Genomic DNA, 22,339 nt, shown 5'->3' on the forward strand with positions numbered 1-22,339 from the left:
CCACTTCTGACCTGCAGAGGTCACTTCCTAAATCCATACCTCACTTTCCCCATCTGTGTAATGGAGAGAGGCTGTTCTGGATGGAGAGAAGCTGTTCTCAGTGGTGACAGATGCAGAACAAGGAGCAATGGTCTCAAGTTACAGTGGGGGAGGTCTAGGTTGGATATGAAGAAAAACTATTTCCTTAGGCGGGTGGGAAGCCCTGGGCTGGGTTCCCTAGGGAGGGGGTGGAATCTCCATCCCTAGAGGTTTTGAAGTCTCGGCTTGACCAAGCCCTGGGTGGGATGATTGAGTTGGGTTGGTCCTGCTTTGGGCAGGGGGCTGGACTCGATGACCGCTGAGGTCTCTTCCAGCCCCAGGATTCTGCCCCCTGGAGATCTAGAGAGGGAAAAGCTGAAGGTATCATTAATTAACCCTCCTAGTGCCTGTGATGCTTAGAGAGCAGAAGGGGTATCAGGACTCCTGGGTTCTATTCCTTTTCGGTCACATTCTCTCCTTGTCACCTTGGACAAACCAGACACACTTCTGCAAGGCAGTCAGTCACGCTTCCATTGTCATTGGCTGTGAACTCATAGACTCCTAGACTTTAAGGTCAGAAGGGACCATTATGATCATCTAGTCTGACCCCCTGCACAGTGCAGGCCACAGAATCTCACCCACCCCTTAGAATAATCCTCTCACCTAGATCTCAGATATTGAAGCCTTCAAATACTTTGAAGACCCCAAGATGCAGAGAATCCTCCAGCTGTGATCTGTGCCCCATGCTACAGAGGAAGGCGAAAAACCTCCAGGGCCTCTTCCAATCTACCCTGGAGGAAAATTCCCTCCCAACCCCAAATATGGCGATCAGCTAAACCCTGAGCATGTGGGCAAGACTCACCAGCCAGACACCCAGAAAGTTTTTTATAGTAACTCCTATCATCCCTCCAATGGCCTATTTACCTCTGATAATGAATGGTCAATTAGTTACCAAGATCATGTTATCTCATCAAACCATCCCCTTCATAAACCCATCTAGTTTAATCTTGAAACCAGATAGATCTTTTGCCCCCACTACTTCCCTTGGAAGGCCGTTCCAGAACCTCACTCCTCTAATGGTTAGAAACCTTCGTCTAATCTCAAGTCTAAACTTCCTATTAGCCAGCTTATATCCATTTGTTCTTGTGTCCACATTGGTATTAAGCTTAAATAATTCCTCTCCCTCCCTGGTATTTATCCCTCTAATATATTTAAAGAGTGCAATCATGTCCCCCCTCAGCCTTCGTTTGATTAAGGTAAACAAGCCAAGCTCCGCTAAGGAACAAAAATTCTTCCCCCGCCCACCTCCTCTGGCTGTGAGCTGGCTGCGGGAGCTATCCCCACCGTGGCTCTGCTGAGCGGCCCTTATCGACGAGTCAAGTAATCGATACATATTGTATCGACTTCACAATTAGCCAGATATCCGCAGATGAACAGCCCTAGGCCACAGGTAACCAAACTCTTCAGAAGGTGGCTCCGGCTGAAGATTCAGGACGGTTCTTGTTCCTTCCAACCCTGAGCAGCCACCCCGAGCCTTGCACAGCTCTTTAGGGTGCAGGAGAGGGTCTGGGGGGCCTGGGAGGGAGATTGGGTGAAGGAGGCAGTTGTGACCTTGGGCACTAGCTGGCGGTGCAGGGGTTTGGTGTGACCTAGTACAGGAAGGGGTTCTGACCTGAGGGTAGGGGTTTGGTTGGGACTTAGGACAGGAAAGGATTGTGAGCTGGGGCAGCGGGCTGGGGTGCAGGTCCTGGGTGCAGGAGGGAGGCAGAGGGTTTGGGTTATATGGCGTAAGGGGGTAGGAGTGGGGGACAGAGGGTTGGGGGAGGGAGGGGTTGGAATGTCAGAGGTGGGCTCTGGCCAGCAACTTACCTGGATGACTCCCAGCCGGCAGCCCAGCACGTTTCTGAGGCAGCCTCCCTGCCTGCCCTGCCCCTGCACAGGCTGTGTGTGACTAACTAGGAGCCAGAGAGGAAGGGGTACATGGTTGCTTTGTGTGCTCCCTGCCTTTCAAACAGGCAGCTCCCATTGGTCAGAAACTGGCCAATGGGATTGTGCTGGGGGCAGAAGCAGCTCATGAAGCCTTCCTCCCCTTCCCTCCCGGCTCTCAGTTATGAAAGAGAAACGGCCCAGCAACGGCTTTTCTGAGCGCGTGCGGGTGGGGCAAGGCAAGCGGGGACCTGCCTAGGGCTCCCCATTTCGTCTGCGGGTCAGATCTGGTGACTTAGCAAGCTGGATCTGGCGCAGCCCAGCCCTCCTTTATAGCATTCTGCTCCGTCAACTCCACCTGAACCCAGTGGGTAGAGCCCCCCATTGCTCATCAGGGCCAAAGGGGTTTCCACTGCTGTCATTGAGATGACCCAAGGTGTCTCCTTTGACTCACTCCAGCCGGGATTTGTAAGCCGGCCATCCTTCCTGACCGCTGCTCAGTGATGAGGAAGAGCAGTAATGCTGCGTTTGTGGGAGGCTGTGTTGGGAAAGAGCCAGTCCCATAAGTGAGGTGAAAATGCAAAGGCACTAATAATTTATGCCCTTTAGCAATTTCTTCAATGTCTCGATTACCAGTAACTTTGGAAACCACAACTAAGATGAAAAGTTGGCTCGTGCTTCCATGGCTTGCCTTTGCCGAAGGCATGGCTGTCTCTCCTCCAGCCTGCTAAGTAAAGTGCAGAGCTCACACTGATGCTGCAAACTGATGCTTCAAACGTGAGCACAAACTGTCTCCTATTTGCATTTTGACTCCTATTTGCCCAGGTGGGTCCTACAATGGGACTTAACCCTATAACAATACCTACCCCTCAGGCTGGCCCAGCCTTCTAGTGCCAGCACCACAGAGCCCTGCTACCAGGGACCTCTGCCCCTCCCCACCCCCCCATGCACACAGTGAGCAGCTAAGACTACATACGCAAACAAAAGCTTCCAACCCAGGGCTGGATTATTTTTCCCATGTGAAATTCCAACCAAACCAAACTACATTCGTTTTTAACAAAAAAATTATTTGCTTTTTTTCTTTTTAAAAACACTAAACTATTGGGGTTTAAAATGGAAATATTTGAATGTTAAATATAAACATGTCAGGTTTGGGACAAAATTGTCTTTTCCCCCAAAATGGACATTTTGGTGAAAAGTTCTTAGTCCTGAAAGCCACTTTCCGTTGCAAAATTTTCCCCAGTGGAGAACTGGCCGTTACAATCAGGGCTAGATGCAGGCACACACGTCTCTGGGCCATCGCCTTCCCCTGCCCACCCTTTCCCGCAGTCCCCTCCGCTTGTCACCCTGCCTTCCTATGGAGCGGTGCCCTGTCGATGGGACGGCGCTGTGACTGGGCCAGCTCATTAGACGACAGACTAGGAAGATCTGGCTCGAGCAGTCGAGTCTGGCATCGCAAACGCTTCTCCCTGGGCACACGCGGCCTGCCGGGCGCAGCCGGGACAGCAAAGCCCCGCGTTGAGGCTGCTGCCAATTGCAAGGTGCACTCGAGGGCAGCAAAACTCTGCAAGTCACAGGGCAAGGCGGGGACACGGGGCTGCCCCTTATTTTCGTGCGGTTTCCCCTGCCCCCCTCCCGCACAGGAGGCCGCCCCCTCGCGGGGCGAGCGCTGCTAATGCCCGGGCGCCAGCCCAGAGCTGCGCTGCGGGTCCCGCCAACGCCCAGCTCGACAGGGGCCAGACCCCGCAGCTCGGCCCCGCGCTCTGCTGCCCGCCAGCACCGCACAGGTTAAACGCCAGCCACGCTGATTGGCCTGGTGCGGCGCAGCCCCAACCAATGGCTGCGCGCGGAGCGCCGGGCGCGGCTGGTGACTGGCCGCCCGTAATTAGACAATCCCAGTCATGCTAATGAGGCGCCTGTGCCCGTCAAGCGGGAGGAGGCTCCATCCCGGCGCCTTAGCGAAGCCAGCGGGCTGCGGCGCGGGGCTCCCGCAGCGGCTCCCGGCCCGACCCGGGTTCGAGCGACGGCTCCCGCCTGCAGCCCGGCGGCGATGTGCGCGGCGCGGGCCGGGCAGCGCCGGCCCGGCCCCCCGGCCAACCCGCCCTCCGCACGGTGACAGGCTCCCCGCACCGCTCGCTGCGCCCAGGCGCCTTCCCCCGCGGCGCGGGCCGGCCGAGGAGCGGGGCGCGGGCGGGCGCTGTCCGGGCCGCGAAGCGAGGATGGGCTGAGCGCCGCGGGGCCCCTCCCGGCCGGGAGCCGCCGGTGCCGAGAGCAGGTGACGCGGATCCCGCAGCGGGCCGCTCGCTGCACCGCAGCCTGGCAGCTCCGGCCCTGCGCCTCCGTGCGCCTGGGACGTGGCCACCATGTGGCTGGGGCACCCCGCGCCTGGGCTGTGCGGCGGGGCAGCCTGGCTCCTGGGCCTGCTGCTGCTGCTGGGCTGCGGACTCGCCCGGGAAGGAGGCTCGGTCCTCAACTGCCCCCCGAAATGCGTGTGCGCCAGCAACATCATCAGCTGCTCCAAGCTGGCCCTAAGCACCGTGCCCCCCAGGCTGCCCCGCTTCACCGCCATCCTGGACCTGAGCCACAACAACCTGACCCGCCTGCGGGCCGACTGGACCCCCGCCCGCCTGGCCCACCTCCACTCCCTGCTGCTCTGCCACAACGCCCTGGGCTTCGTCTCCACGGAGGCCTTTGGCCACGTCCCGCACCTGCGCTACCTGGACCTCTCCTCCAACAGCCTGCGGGCGCTGGAGGAGAACCTCTTCAGCCAGCTGCAGGAGCTGGAGGTGCTGCTGCTCTACAACAACCAGATCGCGCAGCTGGACCGCAGCGCCTTCGATGACATGGCCAAGCTACAGAAGCTCTACCTGAGCCAAAACCAGATCTCCCGCTTCCCCGTGGAGCTGGTGAAGGACCGGGCCAAGCTGCCCGACCTGGCCCTGTTGGACCTTTCGGCCAACAAGCTCAAGGTCCTGCCGGTGGCAACCCTGAAAAGCCTCCCGGCGTGGATTAAAAATGGCCTCTACCTGCACAGCAACCCGCTGAGCTGTGACTGCGGGCTGTACGAGCTCTTTGCCCACTGGCACGCCCGCCAGCTCAGCTCCGTGGTGGACTTCCGGGAGGAGCTGGTGTGCAGCCTGCCGCAGGGCAAGCGCAGCGTCAGCATCCTCACCCTCAACAGCCAGGACTCCCTCAACTGCAGCGAGTTCAAGGAGCACGTGCTGGAGGCCTACCTGGGGGACACCGTGACCATCGACTGCGACACCAGGCTCCGGGGGGCGGCCACCAGGGAGTGGGTGACGCCAAACAACAGGCGTGTCCCGGAGGAGGCCGCCAACAGCACTGTGACGGTGCTGGGCAACGGCAGCCTGCAGATCCGCCCTGTGCGGGTGGAGGACACGGGCGTCTACACCTGCTACGCAGCGAGCCAGGCCTTCAACGAGACTCTCTACGTGGACGTGAAGGTCTACAACTGCACCCAGCACGGGTCTCACGACACGCTGAACACGGCCTACACCACGCTGGTGGGCTGCATTCTCAGCGTCATCCTGGTGCTCATCTACCTGTACCTGACGCCCTGCCGCTGCTGGTGCCGGGGCAACGAGAAGCCAGCCGCCCAGCTAGAGGACAGCATCAACTCCTCCATGCTCAGCACCACGCCCAACCACGACCCTGAAGTGGCCGGCCACAAGGGAAGCCTGAGTCACCTTGCAGCTCCTGGCCCCATGCAAGGCCAAAACGGCAAGGTCCAACCCAGCCGCTCGCCAGGGCAGCCCGCCAGGAGGGCCCCGAAGGGCCCCAGGAAAATGTCAGATCCGGACTCCGTCAGCTCGGTCTTCTCGGACACGCCCATCGTGGTGTAGGCGTACGGCAGACCCAGGCAGGCGTGTCGAGGCAAGGGAGGGACCCTGCCACTGGGGCTGGGCCCAGCAGGGGGTGATAGAGCTCCATGCACATGGCGCAGTGCCACGGCCAGGCACTGCCTCCTGCTACGCAGCACCCATCCTGCTATCACCCCAGTGAACGTTGTACTCCCGTCCGCCAGCTCCTCGCAGCCGTCCAGCCCTCGGAGCAGAGCTACAGCTGCACCTTCCTCCAGCCAGCGCTCTGCAGGGTCCCGCTGAGAAAGGAAGCCCACAGCCGGGATGGGGTGCCCGTGCACAGCCATGCTGCAATGCCAGAGCAGTTCTTCCTTCCTCCTCCAAGGCCACCCCAGGGCTGCTTTCGGCTCCTTGGCACAACCCCGTGCTCGGCTCGGAGTTATCCCAGCACAACGACCTTGGGCTGGATCTGCAGTTTGAAGGTCACCTTCTGCTTTCCTAGCTTGGCATCTGTGGGGACCAGCATGTGGGAGCAGGGGCTGTCTCCTGCCAAGGAGACTAATGCAGCCCAAGGATTTTCAGCGACCTGAGGTTGAAAGCGGGACGTGGTCGCCCCTCGGGCCTGGGAATGGCACGGCACTCGGGACATGATGGGGCACGATCAAGCCCAGCTGGTCCCCCGTGAGCTCTGCCTGACGGCGTAATGATCAGATTCCGGGTCTTAATTACAATGATACATCAAGGCACAAGCTGGGTTTCTGAGACAGCTATTCAGCCCTGCAGTGGGCTGTACATGGCTGCTGGGGAGACGTGCAAGGCAGGCACCCAGGGGCCCTGCTCACAGAGCTGCATGCCCCAGGGCTTCCCTGGGAAGGGGGACTGGGGATGGAGTCTGCAGAAGGCAGCTGGCAGGAGCCCTGCCAGGAAGGGGCGAGCGTGGGACCTAGGTGAGCAGACAGGGCGGGGGGGGGGGGGGATAGGAGATGGGGAAGTGCTCCTTCTACAGCACCTTCCTCAAGCTTTCCCCCTCCCCCAATCACCACAACCCTTGGGGGCTTTGTTTGCCCCCCCCCCCAGCTACAAATGGATCCTTTCCATTCTGCGTTTCCTTGTACCTGGAGCATCAGGGCCCTTCCCAGGGAGGGGGGGGGGAGGGGAAGGAGCAGGGGGCAGGGGCAGTCTGGAGAAGGTGTGGGGGCAGATGAGCCGGCAGTGGAAAAGGGCCTCGTGGTCCCTTCCCCCGTACGGGGGACAGAGTGGCCCTGACACTGGTGTCCCAGCTCTGAGTCTGCTAGCCATGAACTCGCCCAGCCTGTGCCAGCTGGAGCAGGGGTCGGTCTGTGCACCAGGCGCAGGCAAAGGGCTCTGCACTAGGCAGGTGCCACCCGCAGAGGTGACAGCCATGGGCGAAAGGTGCGGGGCTCTCCAAGGGAGGGTGCTGCTGTGCATGAAGGTAGGGGAAGCAAAGCAGCTGCCCGGGGCTGCGTGTTACCCAGCGGGGGGTCCCCTAGTGCTCAAGCTGTTTGTGCGACTGGGGGCTCCCTTAGCTTTGGGGAGCAGGGGGTGAACACAGGGCGAGAGCAGCCAGCGAGGGGGCTAGAGGGGAGCCCCCGCTGATCTCTGGGGCCTGGTCGTGAGCAAGAGGGACGTGCTCCATGGTACGTGGCTGGGCATCCTCCCTGGAGCCCGAGATCTCTCCAGCGCTGGCCGGGAGCCGGCCGAGCCTGCCGGAGCCGGAGGGAATGGCTGGCACACGCAGGAGCGCGCGGCGCCATCTCCGCCATCCCACTCATCAGCCCAGCTCCGGGGCTCGTCGAAACGCTTTTCCTGGCATGTTATTGTGAAGCATGAGTCCTGCAAGAGAAGCCAAGCATGCGACCCAGGTGAGCCCAGCCTGCAAGCCACGCCGTGGGGGGTCCTGGGGGGCAGTGCAAGGGGAGTGTGCCGGGGGCGGGATGACTTGGTCCTGGTGGGCTGAGTGTGTGTGACTGAGACCAATCCTGGCACCTGAGGAACCACAAAGCAGCTTAGCTGGCTGCTTTGGCCCCTTTTCTCTCCTCCCCCCCCCCCCAATAAAACCCTGCTAGCTTGCAGCCTCCCAGCGAGTTCCCCAAATAGCCCAGAGGCCAGGGGTGGGGGGACGAGGCCGTGCACAAGGCATGGCTCCAAGGAGGCCTGTGCCCTCCACGCGCCCGTTCCCATCTCTGCCTGGCATGACTCCCACGTACGCTGCAGCTCGCCCGTGCACACGCAGTCGCATCCTGCCCGGCTCGTGTTCTCCGCAAGCTGGCGCCTGGCTGGCAGCTCCTGGGCTGCTGGGAGGGGCAGAGCTGGGAGGTGAGGCCAAGCGCATGGGCACTCGGCGAGGGGAGTATGGGGGTGTGCACACGAGTATGGGGGTGTGCACACCTCTGTCTGGATGGATGCCAGTGTGAGCGTTCACAGGTGTGTGGTGTGTGCACATCCCCCACCTCCCTCCCCAGGGCCCAGCCTCCAGAGCTGCTCCCCTCCCTGCTTCCTGCCACAGATGTGGGGGCCTCTGCCTGCGCCAGGAAGCAGAGGGGTGAGAGCCCTGGCTGGTGAGTGCCGCCCACTGTGCAGATCTGCCCGGGGCCGGGCCGAGCGCTCCAGCAAGGCCGGCGAGGGAGAAAGCAGGATCTGTCCGAGGGGGAAGGGGGTGGGCTCGTGTGCCCGTTAAGAACCACTCAGGACCTCATGGCTGGGTTCATGCCTTGCACCAGGGTGGGCAAAAGGGGCCTCGCGGGCTGAATCCGGCCCACCAAGCAGGTTGATCCGGCCATGGAGGTCCTACCGCTCCTCTGCCACCAGGCCAATCGGGGCCTAGGGACGCGGGAGCGCGCAGCACTTAGCGGTAACCACCAAGGTTGATTCTAAGCACCGTGTGCTGGAGGGCGGGGAAAGAGACTTTGCGCTCTCCCCCCCCCCCCCCCCGGCTCCTTGCAGGGCGGGAGGAGACGGCGTGCTCCCCTCGCTCCCAAGCCCTGATGGGCCGGGGGAGTGCGCAGTCTCCTCCCGCCCTGCAAGGGGCTTGGCACTTAGTCAACCAGCGGCTGCCGCTCAGCTGGCGGGTGACTCGAAGTGGGGTCTCCCTTGCAGGGCTGGGGCAGACTGTGCGTGTTCCCCCAGGCCCGGATTGACCTGGGGGAGGGGGAGCGCACACAAGTCTACTCCCACCCGCCAGGAGAGGAAACTGCCAGCTGTTAAGAACAGCTGGTGGCTCTCTGGGGGGGGGGGAGGGGAGGCCCCTCCCCTTTCACCTGAGGCCCTGCCCACCCTGCCTTACACTGTCCCGGCTTGCACAGGGCCCGCGGTGCACCCCAGCTCCCTGTACAGAGCCCAGGTAGGGGCTGGGAGAGGCCACCAGAGCTAGAGAACTGACCAGTTCCCAGTGGCGTGGAGGGCAGAGGGCAGGAGCCGTGGGGTCCTTGGGCCCCTTGTATGCTGGGCTGTCGCCCTGGATGGGCCGGCGGGAGGCTGCCTTACTCCAGTGGTGACCCTCAGCTGGGCCCCAGGCAGACCCCAGCAGGCCAGGTGGTGCAGCCTGCTCTGGGCCTTGGAGCCACACAGGAGGGAAGAAACAGCTCTGGCCAGTCACGTGGCCCCTGTTTCCTGTCCCCCTCCCCCAGCTCCCCAGGCCAGATCCGAGCCAGCCAGCGTCTGTGGCGCCCGTCCCCGCAGCCTGCGCCCCAACCTCAGCAGCCCTGAGAGCAGCCAGAGCCTGCGCGCTCCCCGGCCCTGCTGCAGCGCCCGGAGCACGAGGGCGCCCGTTCCTGCGGGGAGCCGCCCCCCATTCCCTTTGTAGATAGCAAGCCAGGGCTGGAAGAGCCGCCTGGTACCTGCCTGGCCCAGAAACAGCCCCCCCAGTCAGGGCCACGGAGGGGATGCCCTGGGAGCTTTGAAACAGGCCAATGTAGTTGCAGCCCAAGGAGCCAGGCAGGAGCCCTTCCCCCTCCCAGGAGCTGACGCCACCACCAAGCCGGGGCAGAAATTGTTGCCTGCAAGACTGGCCCCCCTTGCGCTTGCTGATCCTCCAAGCACCCGGCACCAGGAAGGGGCAGGCCCCTGCGGTGGAGGCCTGTCTCTGCTAGTGCCCCGCAGCGGATGCGAGAGCCAGGCCCCCGCCATGGGGGGTCCTGACGCGGGAGCCCAGCCCCCACCCAGCCTCGCAGCTCGTGTCATTACACCAGAGCCAAGGGCTGGGGTGACACGGGGTCACTGCTCAGAAGGGCACTGGCGAGGGGACCCCCTCCGGGCAGAGCTGGGGACCCAGCATGAAGAGTGCGGAGGGCAAAGGGGGCTGTGGCAGTGGACAGGAGCCCCCAGGAGAGCAGAGGGGGCTGGGGGGAGAGGCGCTCTGGTTCCGCCAGTGGGGGAGTGTGTGCTGCGGAGGAGGGGGGATGCCGGTTGCACCACTGTGACAGGGGAGCCTCCAGGCCAGGTGACAGGTGGCTGCGCTGCTCCCACCAGGCCAGGGCCAGAGGGCTCCAGGCAGAGGCTTCCGGCTCCTGCCCCGCTCTGGGGGCTTGCAGGCCCCATGGCTGTTCCTCTGCCCTGCACGGGATGCGCATTCTGTTCTCCATTTCAGCCGGCGCTGCCCGGCCTGCAGAGCACACGGGCTGCCGCGCTCTGGGGGGCTGGGCCGCGCTCGGGCGCGTAGACATAGGTGAAAATAAACATGCTCTAAGGTTCTGCAGCCGCCGGCTCCGTCTGGTTTTTCCCCAGCCTGTGGAGTACGGACGGGGTGTTTGCAGGAGGGGGAGAGCGGCCAGGCCCCCGGCCATGACCAAGAGGGCAGGGCTAAGCCATCAGGGCAGGGCCAGCATGGAGGTGGCGCCTGGGTGGATTGGGGCCCTGGCAGGTCCTGGTTCCCAGCAGAGCAGCACCCCAGTGGCACCAGGCTGGGGCTGGGCTCTGCTGACTCAGCCGTGCTGCTGTAGGCGGCTCGCTTCTCCCCTGGCAGGCACTAGGGCTCCTGCAGCACCCACGTGGGCCCAGTGGGGAAGGAGCATGGGGAGAGCTCAGTGTCTGCCTGTGTGGGGGCGAATCTGCCACGTGGGGGGGGAAGAGAGACAGCTCCGGGGGGAGGCGGGCACAACAGTCATTCAGTGCTTGCAGGGAGGGGGCTGATGTGGCTCCAGCCCCTACCCGCAACCCTGGGAGACTGGCCATACCCCTCCCGGGTGCTTCCCCACCTGCAAGCTCTGTCGGGGGCCTAATGCCAGCAGGGCTGTGGGGTGGCGGACAACAGGCTGAGCTGGGGAAAGCCAGCAATTAACAAACTCTAGGAGGTAGGACTCCCCCTGCCCCCACTGTCTTCACCAGTCCCACCCTTAACCCTCTTGGCCTCACACAGAGCTGCTCTGGAGAAGTCCAGGGATGCTGGCAGGCCAATGCAGGCGGCCTGGGCTGCGCTGGGGGCTGTCGCCTGACCTCCATGGGGTGATCTGGGCAGGGAGGCTGTAGCATTCAGGGTGCACCAGGCACTGTCTTGCAGCAAGCTCAGCTCAGCCTGTCTCCAGCCCCCCCCCCCCCCCCGTGGTGCCCCCCAGCAGACAGGCACTGTGCATGCTTCCCCGAGGGCTCTGCCCAGGCCCCCTTGCCCAGGCCCGGGGGGCTGCCATCTGGCAGGGTGAGTGACCCCAGGCCCCTTGCCCAGCCCCGGGGGGCTGCCATCTGGCAGGGTGAGTGACCCCAGGCCCCTTGCCCAGCCCCGGGGGGCTGCCATCTGGCAGGGTGAGTGACCCCAGGCCCCTTGCCCAGCCCCGGGGGGCTGCCATCTGGCAGGGTGAGTGACCCCAGGCCCCTTGCCCAGCCCCGGGGGGCGGCCATCTGGCAGGGTGAGTGACCCTGGCACGCTTGCTCTTGTTCTTGATTTCCAAACAGGCTAATTGCCACTTACCTGCATTTCCACCCCAAGGCCCCACACTGCCAGCAAGGCCGGGCAGGCCCAGTCGGTCAAGTCCCCCTGCTCTCCACCGGAGGCCAGCGGAGAGCGCCCTGCCCCACTGGAGCACAGGGGTCATTGGGGCTGTTTGTTGGGCGTCAGTCTCCCCAAGAGCCCTGCCTTGAACGCAGGGCACACGCTGCGCCCACCCCAGCCTTGCTGGCTCCTGGCAGATGGCCAAGAGAGGGGCACAGAGTCGCCTGGTGGATCTGCAATCCCCCCTTGCTGCCCTACCCCGTGGAAAGGTTCCCCCCGCGCAGCCCTGCTGCCTTGTGCAGCGCACCAGCGCTGGCCTAGATCGAAGTCCAGGCAGAATTTGGCTCCAGGCTCGCAGACTTGCACTACAGCCTCCGAGAGCGAAAGCGCGCCTCGTGCGAGCGGAGAGCAATGCCTGCCGGAGGCGAGGGGGCGGGGAGCGTGCTGTGACGAAGGGCCCCGCTGCTCCGGTCTCCCGTTTCGGGGAGGGGTGCGCCTTCATCACAAAGGTGCCACGGGCACTAACGAAGGCCCGTCGGGGTCAACGTTCCCCTTTCCCACTGCGCTGACGAGCGATTGATCTGAGCTGACGGCAGCTCAGCCCGTTCAAAGGGCGTCTCATGCGCTTGTGGCTGGAAGACGCCAGCGGCTCAGGAGACAGCGCAAGGGACTTGAAGGGAAAATCTTTGCCCGTCATTAATGCCAAGAAACATCAAACGCGCCGGAGTCGCTGTGGTGACTGATGGGAGCGTCGTGTAAGGAGGAAACACAGCAGCCTGCGGGGACAAATGTTCTCCACCACACCCTCCGTGCCACCACCGCGAACCCTCGCCCGGCGGCTAGTCCGGCAGAGCTGGGGGCAGCTTGTGCCCCTGGATGTCACCTCCAAGGCCAGCTGCTCAGGACACCGGCATCTGCTTGTGTGCGCACATGGGGACTTGGGCCAATTCCTGGCTGTGTCCCCGCAGATGACAGAGGTCGCTGTAGCCCACCAGATGCCTAAAGGTGGCAGGTCAAACTTGTTCACAGCTGACCAGAAATCAGCGATGGCAAAGACCTGCAAGTTCTCTGTCTTGCCTGGTTCCACCCGGAGCCAGAGTAGGGCTGGTCTCCGGCTCTGTGTAACACCATCCCCACCACTAGGCAAGGCTATGCCGCAGCCTAATGGATCTCTACTGTTAGCAATTTCTCGGAATTTCACGTCTCCCCCAGGGCCTGATTTCCAGAGACGCAGACTGCTCAGAACTCGGGTGGAAGCTAATAGAAGCTGATGGCAAATCAAGCCCTTAGCCAAGCTGGATTTGCTTAGTTCTGTGGTGGGGTGCGGTCACAGCAGTCCCCTTGGGGTTGTCCCCTTGGGTGCTGATCATGCCACCGATGCCCGCCTTCCTGCTGGACCAGCTTATGTGGTCTCCTCCAGACGAGGCAGAGTTGGGGTTACCACCCCCCGCAGAGCCGTGCAGACACTGACCCACTTCAGCTCTGGGTAGATGCAGTTCTAGGTCACAACACCCAGGAAACCAACCCCTAAATGTGACCATAAATCTGTCTTTCTCCGTGACAAAATTTTACACAGGGAATGCTTATCAGGTAAGCTCCCTTTATCGACGAAGGAGAGAGATGCCTAGTGGTTACTCCCTTCCCCAAGTAACAATTATTTACACTGGGCCTAATAGTAAACAAAAGTGGTTTTATTAAGTAGAAACAGTAGGATTTAAGTGGTTGCAAGTGAAAACAGACAGATCAAAGTGAGTTACTAAATTAAAATGAAAAGAAAACACACAGCTAGCTCTAATTCACTAAGGAACTTACTGCATGCAGATTCTTACCCTAACGAGCTGTTCTTATTTCAGGCATAATCTTCAAGTCCTTTCCTCTGACTTGGACCACCAGCCTTCTTTCATGTTCTCTGTATCATAGAATCATAGAATAATAGGACTGGAAGGGACCTCAAGAGGTCATCGAGTCCAGCCCCCCGCCCTCAAGGCAGGACCAAGCTCCGTCTACACCATCCCTGACAGATGTCTATCTAACCTGTTCTTAAATATCTCCAGAGAGGGAGATTCCACCACCTCCCTTGGCAATTTATTCCAATATTTGACCACCCTGACCGTTAGGAATTTTTTCCTAATGTCCAATCTAAACCTCCCCTGCTGCACTTTAAGCCCATTACTCCTTGTCCTGTCCTCAGAAACCAAGAGGAACAAATTTTCTCCTTCCTCCTTGTGACACCCTTTTAGATATTTGAAAACCGCTATCATGTCCCCCCTTAATCTTCTTTTTTCCAAACTAAACAAGCCCAGTTCATGAAGCCTGGCTTCATAGGTCATGTTCTCTAAACCTTTAATCATTCTTGTCGCTCTTCTCTGTACCCTTTCCAATTTCTCCACATCTTTCTTGAAATGTGGCGCCCAGAACTGGACACAGTACTCCAGCTGAGGCCTAACTAGTGCAGAGTAGAGCGGCAGAATGACTTCACGAGTTTTGCTTACAACACACCTGTTGATACAACCTAGAATCATATTTGCTTTTTTTGCAACAGCATCACACTGCTGACTCATATTCAACTTGTGGTCCACTATGACCCCTAGATCCCTTTCCGCCATGCTCCTTCCTAGACAGTCGCTTCCCATCTTGTATGTATGGAACTGATTGTTCCTTCCTAAGTGGAGCACTTTGCATTTCTCTTTATTAAACCTCATCCTGTTTACCTCTGACCATTTCTCTAACTTGCTAAGGTCATTTTGAATTATGTCCTTATCCTCCAAAGAAGTCGCAACCCCACCCAGTTTGGTATCATCTGCAAACTTAATAAGCGTACTCTCTATCCCAATATCTACATCCTTTTAGGGTGTGCCAGACCCTTTCCCAAGCCAGCCAAAAACACTGTTGAAATAGACCTCCCCCTCAGCAGGAATCCTTTATTTTACATTCCCTTCCATGGCAAAATAGCAGGTTCAACATGGCTTCCAGCACCAGCCGGTCTAGTCACATGCCTCCCCAGATCAACCAGGTTCTGGATTTACTGGACAAACAAGGCTGTTTACAAGTCGTTGAGTTGATCACCAGTCACTAGGCTTCGGTAGCACCAGTCATGGCTCTCATTAGCACAGTGAAAGCTATAAACAGACTCACGCTGCACTTTTCTAACTTCACATACAGGATCTAAAACTTCACATGCACTAAAATAGGATCCAATTGTAACATTCAAATTGATCAGTTACAAGAGCACCTCTGACTTATGCATATTTATATTCATAAGCTAATGTTCATAAAGCATGGGGGGGCCACCCTTCCAGCCCTCTGCTCATTTCTCTGGCTATTTCTGAATGTTTCATTTGCTGACAGTTTTCTGGTAGAGAGGTGCATAGCACCGATATCGGGCTCCGGGTCTCAGTGCATGGTCTCAGTGTGTGCATGTGAGTGTATGACTGAGGTCTATAAAATCTTGACAGGTGTAGAGAGATAAGGAAGAGCTATTTACTCCTTCTCGTGCGACAAGAACTAGGATCACCAAACGAAATTAATAGGCAGCAGATTTGAAACAAAGAAAAGGAAGTTTTTCTTCACCCAGCGCATAGTCAACCTGTGGAACTCCTTGCCAGAGGATGTTGTGAGGATCAAGACTCAAACAGGGTTCAAACAACAGCTAGATACATTCATGGAGCTTAGGTCCATCAATGGCTATTAGCCAGGATGGGCAGGGATGGTGTCTCCAGCCTCTGTTTGCCAGAAGCTGGGAATCAACAACAGGGAATGGATTATGTGATGATTCCCTGTTCTATTAATTCCCTCTGGGGCACCTGACGCTGGCACTGAGGGCAGACAGGATACTGGTTCAGATGGGCCATTGGTCTGACTCAGTCTGGCCATTCTAGGTTTGGGTCCCTTCACCAGCGCAGGATGCTTTGCAGACCATGCCTGTCGCTTAGGGTGACCACACGTCCCATTTTGGTTGGGACACTCCCCATGTTAAGCTCTGTCCCAGCTGTCTCAGCATTTTCCCCAAGAGCAAACAGAACAAATGCCCGGGGATGCCCGAACAGCGGGGTGTGGAGGAAGGTGCAGTAGTTCCAGCCCTGATCTCTGGCCAGCCCCGCATGTGGGGAGAATTCAGGCCAGCCTCACACCGTGTCCCATTTCCCCTTGGGGAACTATTGTCCCCCAGAGCTGCAAGGAGGAGCTGGCAGAAGCAGCCATTGCAGGGAAGCCATGGGGGGCGGAGGGGGCAGTCACACCTGCAGGCGGGTCCTTTTCAGAGGCTAAACAAGCTCAGCCCTTGCCAATTCCCTGACATCTATAAGGTGGAACCGGCGTGCCCAGGGGAGCCTTGGCGAAAGGTCGGTGCGGCTGTGAGGTGGAGACCCAGACACGTCCGCCTCACACCTGAGCTAGCGTTGCCTGTAGCCATGGTGCACAGGCCTCTGTGAAGGTGCGTTGGGGTTTTCCCATCTCCTGCACCCCTGTAGTGGCACGAACAGACCCCACCAGCCAGTAGAACAGAGGGAGTTTATTGCTTCTCCAGGATACAGCACAGCACAGATGTCATCTGGTTACAGGAACTGGGGCTAGGAGGCCTCAGTGCCCCCCTTGAGATGGGGGTGACTGGGCCCCTAAATTCCAGCCCCTTTCCCTAGGCTGTCTCCTCCATGCTCCCAGACAGAAACTAACTAACTCTCCTCCAGCCCTGCCCCCCAGCCAGGGGACATTCCACCTTCCTTTGTTTCTCCCCCTGGGGGGTAGCTGGTCGGACAGGTTGAGAGACCCTTTTTGCATAATGACTCACCCCCTGCCCGGCTGGGCCGTGCTACAGACAGCAGCCAGTGGGGGTCACCCACAGCCCACTGCCCAGCATAGCAACCAGCAAGGTACCCCCACTACGTCACAGCCTCCAAATTCCAAAACGAGCCCCCTTGCCCGGCTGTGTCCCAGGAACCTTCCCAACCCTCCAGCCCACCTGCCATCACACGTTTCACATACACAGCCTGGGCCTGGGCTCACCACGATGCTCCTCCGGCGGGAGAGGGCAGCTGGGTTAGCCTACGAATAGACAGGCACGCCGAGGCACCAGGACACACAGTGACAATTTCTCACAGTCAGTGGAAAAACCAGGATTAAAACCCAGGCGGCCTCACCACCTGTCACTAGATCCTGTTCTCCTCCCAGGGCTAGGACCAGACTGCAGAGTTCCCATCCCCCCCGCTACTCCAACCACTAGTTGACACTTCTGCTACCAGTCAGCACCTCGTGTGTTAAAGCAGCGCCTGTGCTAGGAAACAGCTCCACACCCAGCGTCCCTCCACCTACCCCCGGGCGTCCAGGCACCCCCAGAGCCCGCCAAGCAACGCTGCAGACACACAACGGAGGCGCACTGGCTGCTCTGCCTGCCCTGGCCACCGAGCACCTGTGGGGCACAGACTGACGGAGGCCAGGCCCAGAGAGGGAGCTCTCCAAGGAGCAGCAGTCCCATCCCCTGCCTGCTCATACAGCCAGCGCTCAAGCCAGCCCTCCCACTCCCAGGACACCAAGGCTGGCTTTTGCACCCAGTCCGGTGGCATAGGGCCTGGGGCCTATGGGGCCAGTGCTGCTCCGGAGGAGCACAGGCCTCCCTTTCCTTGCTACTGTTCATGGGGAGGTGCTGAGCCTCTCTCCAGATGCCACCCACAGCCTGGGCAGCAGCAGCTGCAGATCTTGGGGCACCCTGGAGAGCTAGGGGCCCTGAGTGAGCTCCCAGGGATGTCTGAATAGGCAGACAGAGTGGGATCCATGCTGCAGAAATCCCCTCCGCTCTCTGGCAGGTATTAGGGCTTTGAAGCCATCTCCATACGAAGGGGATAATACCTGTTAGCAATTATATTAGCACCTACGTCAGTCTCGCTGGGCGAGGGCTCTGTGCTGCTGCTCCGTCCAGCCTGGTGGACTCTGCAGAGATGCCCATCAGAGGCCCTCCAAACTGTGCGCCACCGCTCAGGAGAGATTCCAATGCCACCCAGTTGATTAGCAGAGCACCCGCAGCTGGCTTTGTGTTTCTGTTGGTGGTGCACACTCACACATGCCTCAGTGCACATACAATATTATTCTGCACATAGATGGAAACATCTGCTATTCTGTGCTGGGTTTTAGGGGCTGATTCTCTCACAGCCATGACAGCTTCTGAAGCAGAAGCTGGAGATGGGGAGCAGCCCTGGCTAAGCAGCCTGCCTTCCTGAGGGCGTCTAGGGCTAAAATGAGCCACGTGCATAGAGCCCCCCACCCGACAAACGGGTGTCACAAGGTCACTGAACCAGCAATGTCTTGGGATGATGTTACCTGGCCCCACAGCCCCCATGAATGACGTCAGCGCCGGGCTCATGGGACTAGGCTCGCCACCCCTCCCCGAGCATGCACACGTGGACACATGGACCCATAAGGAGCCCACGGATCAGTGCTCACCCTTCTCCAGTATTTCAGGGGACCTCCCTGCATCTGGTGTCCTCTGGCCTTTAGATGGACCCAGCCCACCACGCATTGCATGGGGCCTGCCCAAAGCTGAGATCCTCCAGGTAGGCAACTGCTGCCACACTTAAAAGCAGCTGGATTTTCAGGGACATGGAACGTGTCTGGCTCCCACTGAGAGATCTGGGGCTGGATCTGATGGGGCTCAGCACTAGAGACAGGTCCCCAGCACACAGGCGCCCCGGCTGGCCTGTGTTTTCAGGGACCCTGCTGGGTCAGGCACCTAGGAGACATGGAGGGCCCTGGGGAGGCGAGCGGAAGGCAATGCGGGAGGAAGGAGAGCACAGGAGTTGAAGCTGCTAGGCAGCATCAGGGGAGTCTGGAGCTGTTCTCAGGCATGAGAGGGAGGGGGAAGCTAACTGCAGAGTGCAGGGGGAGCAGGGCAGAGAAGGGCATGCAGCGGGCAGTCAGAGGAGGCATGGAGGGGGGAGGACGCTACAGAGAGCTGGGGAAGGCGGGGTGCGGAGCTGGAAGGAGGTAAGGGCATGACCCAGGGTGGCAGCGGCAGGGCAGGAAGGTCAGGTTACGGGAGAAGAGGAGGCTGCAGCTGCCAAGGCAGAAGGTGGCAAAGACCTGGAGAAGGGCTTGGCCAGTCTGGCGGGGTGGGTTTGGGATCCCAGGTCAGAGGAGTGTCCCAAGCAGGAGGGTGCCTGGGGCACTGCAGGGCTGCAGCTCAGAGGCCTGGCATGAGAGGCTGGCCTGTTCTCGGCACCCACCCCGGGCAGGACAGAGCCAGCGCAGAGACACAGCCCGCAGGGTGGCTGCCAGGCTGCACCTGCCCTCCCCAGCCTCCCCCACCCCAGCGCTGAGTGCAGCCGGTGTGCAAAAAACTGCCCCGTTTCCCCCCGGCCTGGCTGGCCCAGCGTGCGGCTCTGCTCCCAAGCGCGTCCGGGTGCCCCTCGCAAGCTGCTGCATCCGGAGGGAGGAGACATAGGGGGAGATCCCAGGAGTTCCCTCTGGTGGGAATCCCCCTCCCAGCACCCCACGCTGCCCCCCTTGGGTGGCCAAGTCCAGGCCCCTTGTCTTGTTTCCTAGGAAACTTGTCTGGAGCCTCCCCTCCCCCTCCAACCTACTTCTGTTCCTGCTCCGCCAGCACAGCAGCCAGCCGCGGGTCCCCCGAAGCGCGCAAGCCTGTCACAGCCGTGACACGAGCTGGCAGCCACGCCGCCTGCATCCTGGCTGGGCTTCAAACGCACCTGGCGGAGCAGAGACTTGAAAGGGACGCGCTGTCAGCCGGGTGCCTCCAGGAGCCCGGGGCGGGGGATCCAGAGAAGAGAGCGGGTTGCAGAGTCTAGCCAGGCAGCTCTGCGCCAGCTTGCTCCTGGGTGGAACCGTCTCCCCCCAGGGCTCAGCACCCAGCAAGCGGGGCAGGTGAAATCCACCAGCCCAGATGCACAGGCTCCAAGGCCAGAAGCAGCGCCCAGCAATCACTACAGCAGAGCGCTGAGAGAACCCACATTGCCTCGGGACAGAGAACCCGTCAGGCCCCATGGCGGCAGCTTGGGTAATTCCCCAGGGCTAACCATCGCCGCCTTAGCACTGCTCTGAATCCCGCCTGCGCCATGGGGCCAGCGGCCACTTGAAACACTGGCCCCGTGTGTTGGTTAAGCTACAGAGATGGGCTCCTGGAGCTGATGGCCAGAAGGCAGGTGTCTAACCCTCGAGTCGTTCCCCGGCTCTTCGCTGACCCCTCTCAGCAGGGAACAAGCTGACCAGGTTGCTCTGTAGCAGCGACTCATCCCTTTTGTTGTCCTCCCCCCATCTGTGTGCCAGCTGCAGCCGTATGGGCGGCAGCTGCATGGCGCTGGTAAAACGCTGAAGCGCTTAGGGCCGAGCCCAGATCCCTGCAGGGCCCACTGGACATGCCGCCGCGAAGCAGGGGTCTCACATTGCCAGCCCAGACCTAGCCTCGCTGCTCGCAGCCGTGGGGCCGGGAGCACAACGTGCCTGCCTGATTCCGGCGCGGATCACCAGGGGGGCAACAGGCCACGCCCCCCCCGTGTACAAAGAACCCACCTAGGGTGACTGGACCTACGGCTTGACTGATGGGGGGGGGCAAATAACAAAAAACAGGGCCGGGGTACAGTCAGAGGGAGGGAGCGGGATGGGGACACTGAGCAGAGAACCTGGGATAGAACCCACCGCTCCTCAGAGCTGTCCAGGGACGCGCCCAGAGCAGCCTTCGCCCTGAGCCATAGCTCTGTTACCAGGGTCAATAGAACTGGGCCAGCTGGCCTGGCCTAGGAAGGGTGCGGACAGGGCCAGTTCCCGGGACTGGGGGAAGATCAGGCAGGCTAGGAAAGGAGGCGGGTCTGGGAGTTAAGGCACCGACTGTGGGGTGGGCTGGGTCCAATCCCTCGTGATCCTGGGCACGTCAGTGAATCCCATGTTGAGTGCCCCCCCCCCCCCCCCCAGCGACCCGCTTTCCCGACAGCCGCCCCTAGCCCGGGGCCTGTTCTCACTCCTACAGCCCCAACGCACATTTGAACGGCGGGTCCCTCGCTGCCCGGCCCAAGATCGCCTCTCCGGAGGCCTGGAGAAGCAGGATTTGGATCCAGCATGTTGCCCTCCGCACGAGCAGCGGGCAGAGCCCCGCCTCGGGGCGTCCCCTCCAGACCCTAGGACAGGGGCTGCCGGCCCGGCGGGCTCCAGAGGACCGAAGAGCAGCGGGACTCCCCGCTGCAGGCCCGGCCTCGGAACTCCCTCTGCTCGCTGCTCCCACGTGTTGTGCCGGGGGAGGGGGGAAGCGACTCACCAGGAACAGGAGCAAATCCCGGGCGACGAGCCGAGGTCAAATGCTGCTTCGCCCCCAGGGCAGCGCCTGCCCCGCGCGGCCCTGCCTGCCAGCCCCCGGCGGCCTAGCCTGTCCGCTCGGCTCGGCTCGGCTCCCGGGCGGCAGGCTGCCGGCCGCGCTAACTAGCTTAGCTAGGGGAGGAGGGGCAGGAGAGACGCCGCTTCCCACCCCCGGGCCTGCCGGGGTCCGTGCAGGAGTGAGGGTGCCCGCTCACACTGCAGCTCGCTCCCAGCGCCACCGACCCGAGCTGCGGGGCGCAGGCAGAGGCCGGGCCGCCCCCGGGAGGGGCTGTGTCCGGGCCCCGCGCACCCACTGGCCGGCGGAGCATCACTCGCCGTGGCTGCCCCGAGACGCAGGAGTCCCTGTCTCACCAGCGGGCCCTTCCTCCGCCTCGCCGGGGAGCCCGAGGTCTCCAGGCTGCGAGCGCTCGGGGCCCTGGCGCTGGACGGGACGCGGAGCATTTGCTGAGTCCGACGGAGCGAGCCAGCTCCGCCCTGTCCTGCCAGCGGGGCTGCTGCCCTGTGACCCCCGGCTGACACCCCCCATCTGCAGGCGCCAGGCGGCTCCCCGGCCAGGAAGCCTTTGCAAGCAGCACCCCCGTGTGGGCAAGCACCGCGCCGGCAGCCGCTGGTCCGCTGCTGTGCGGCTGAGCCGGGATGCGGCTGCTCGGGAGCAGCTGGTGGCCGCATCGGGCAGGGCAGGGTCGGAGAGCCGCTCCCCCTCCCGCACGGATCGCTGCACGGCCTCGTGCTGGGCAGGGGGCTTTGCTGCTGAGGGAGGGGGTGCTAATGTATCCACCCCCCCCCCCGAAGAACAGAGGGGCCCCAGTGGGCAAGTCCCCAGCCCCTCTCGGTGCAGAAGCAGGAGTAACTAGGGGCAACAGTCCTGCCCACTTCCCAGGGGTGGCAACAAACATGCAGTTTGCAACAGCTTCTCCTCGTTCATGCACCAGGAGCGGATCCCCCTGCCCACCAGAGGGAGCTGGGCAGACATTCCCCCCTGCTGGTCTCAGGCCGGCCCAGTGGTTTGAGCAGGAGGGCTGGAGTCAGCTGTGCATTCTGCTGCCATCCTTACCTGGGGCACCGTGGTACCTCGCTTTGCCCGTGTGTAAAACGGTGCGAATATGCCAGGGGAGGGCAACGAGGTGATTGGCAAGGCTGACCTGCAACGTGGTGAGAGGCTGATGACAGGTGTCCCGGTGCAGTGCTGCCACTCAGACCCAGCGGCGCTGCGACAGCAGCATGGTGCTTGGCGCTCCTGCCCCGACACCCCCTCTTCCTACAAACACTCAAGCCCTCCCCTGCTGGTCGCCAGCCCGCCAGGGCTTCAGCTGTTAGCTCCCCA

At 61.1% G+C, this 22,339-nt stretch overlaps 1 protein-coding gene across 1 annotated transcript; it reads left to right on the forward strand.

Moving 5' to 3' along the window:
* The first annotated feature begins 3,892 nt into the window (after positions 1-3,892).
* AMIGO1 (adhesion molecule with Ig like domain 1) lies at positions 3,893-10,479 on the forward strand. Its single transcript, XM_075909997.2, has one exon. It carries the CDS (start codon positions 4,308-4,310, stop codon positions 5,805-5,807), a length of 1,500 nt encoding a protein of 499 aa, XP_075766112.1. The 5' UTR covers positions 3,893-4,307; the 3' UTR covers positions 5,808-10,479.
* Positions 10,480-22,339: the final 11,860 nt, after the last annotated feature.

Source organism: Pelodiscus sinensis, chromosome 27, assembly GCF_052426305.1.
Source record: "Pelodiscus sinensis isolate ZL-2025 chromosome 27, ASM5242630v1, whole genome shotgun sequence".
Lineage (NCBI taxonomy): Eukaryota > Metazoa > Chordata > Testudines > Trionychidae > Pelodiscus > Pelodiscus sinensis.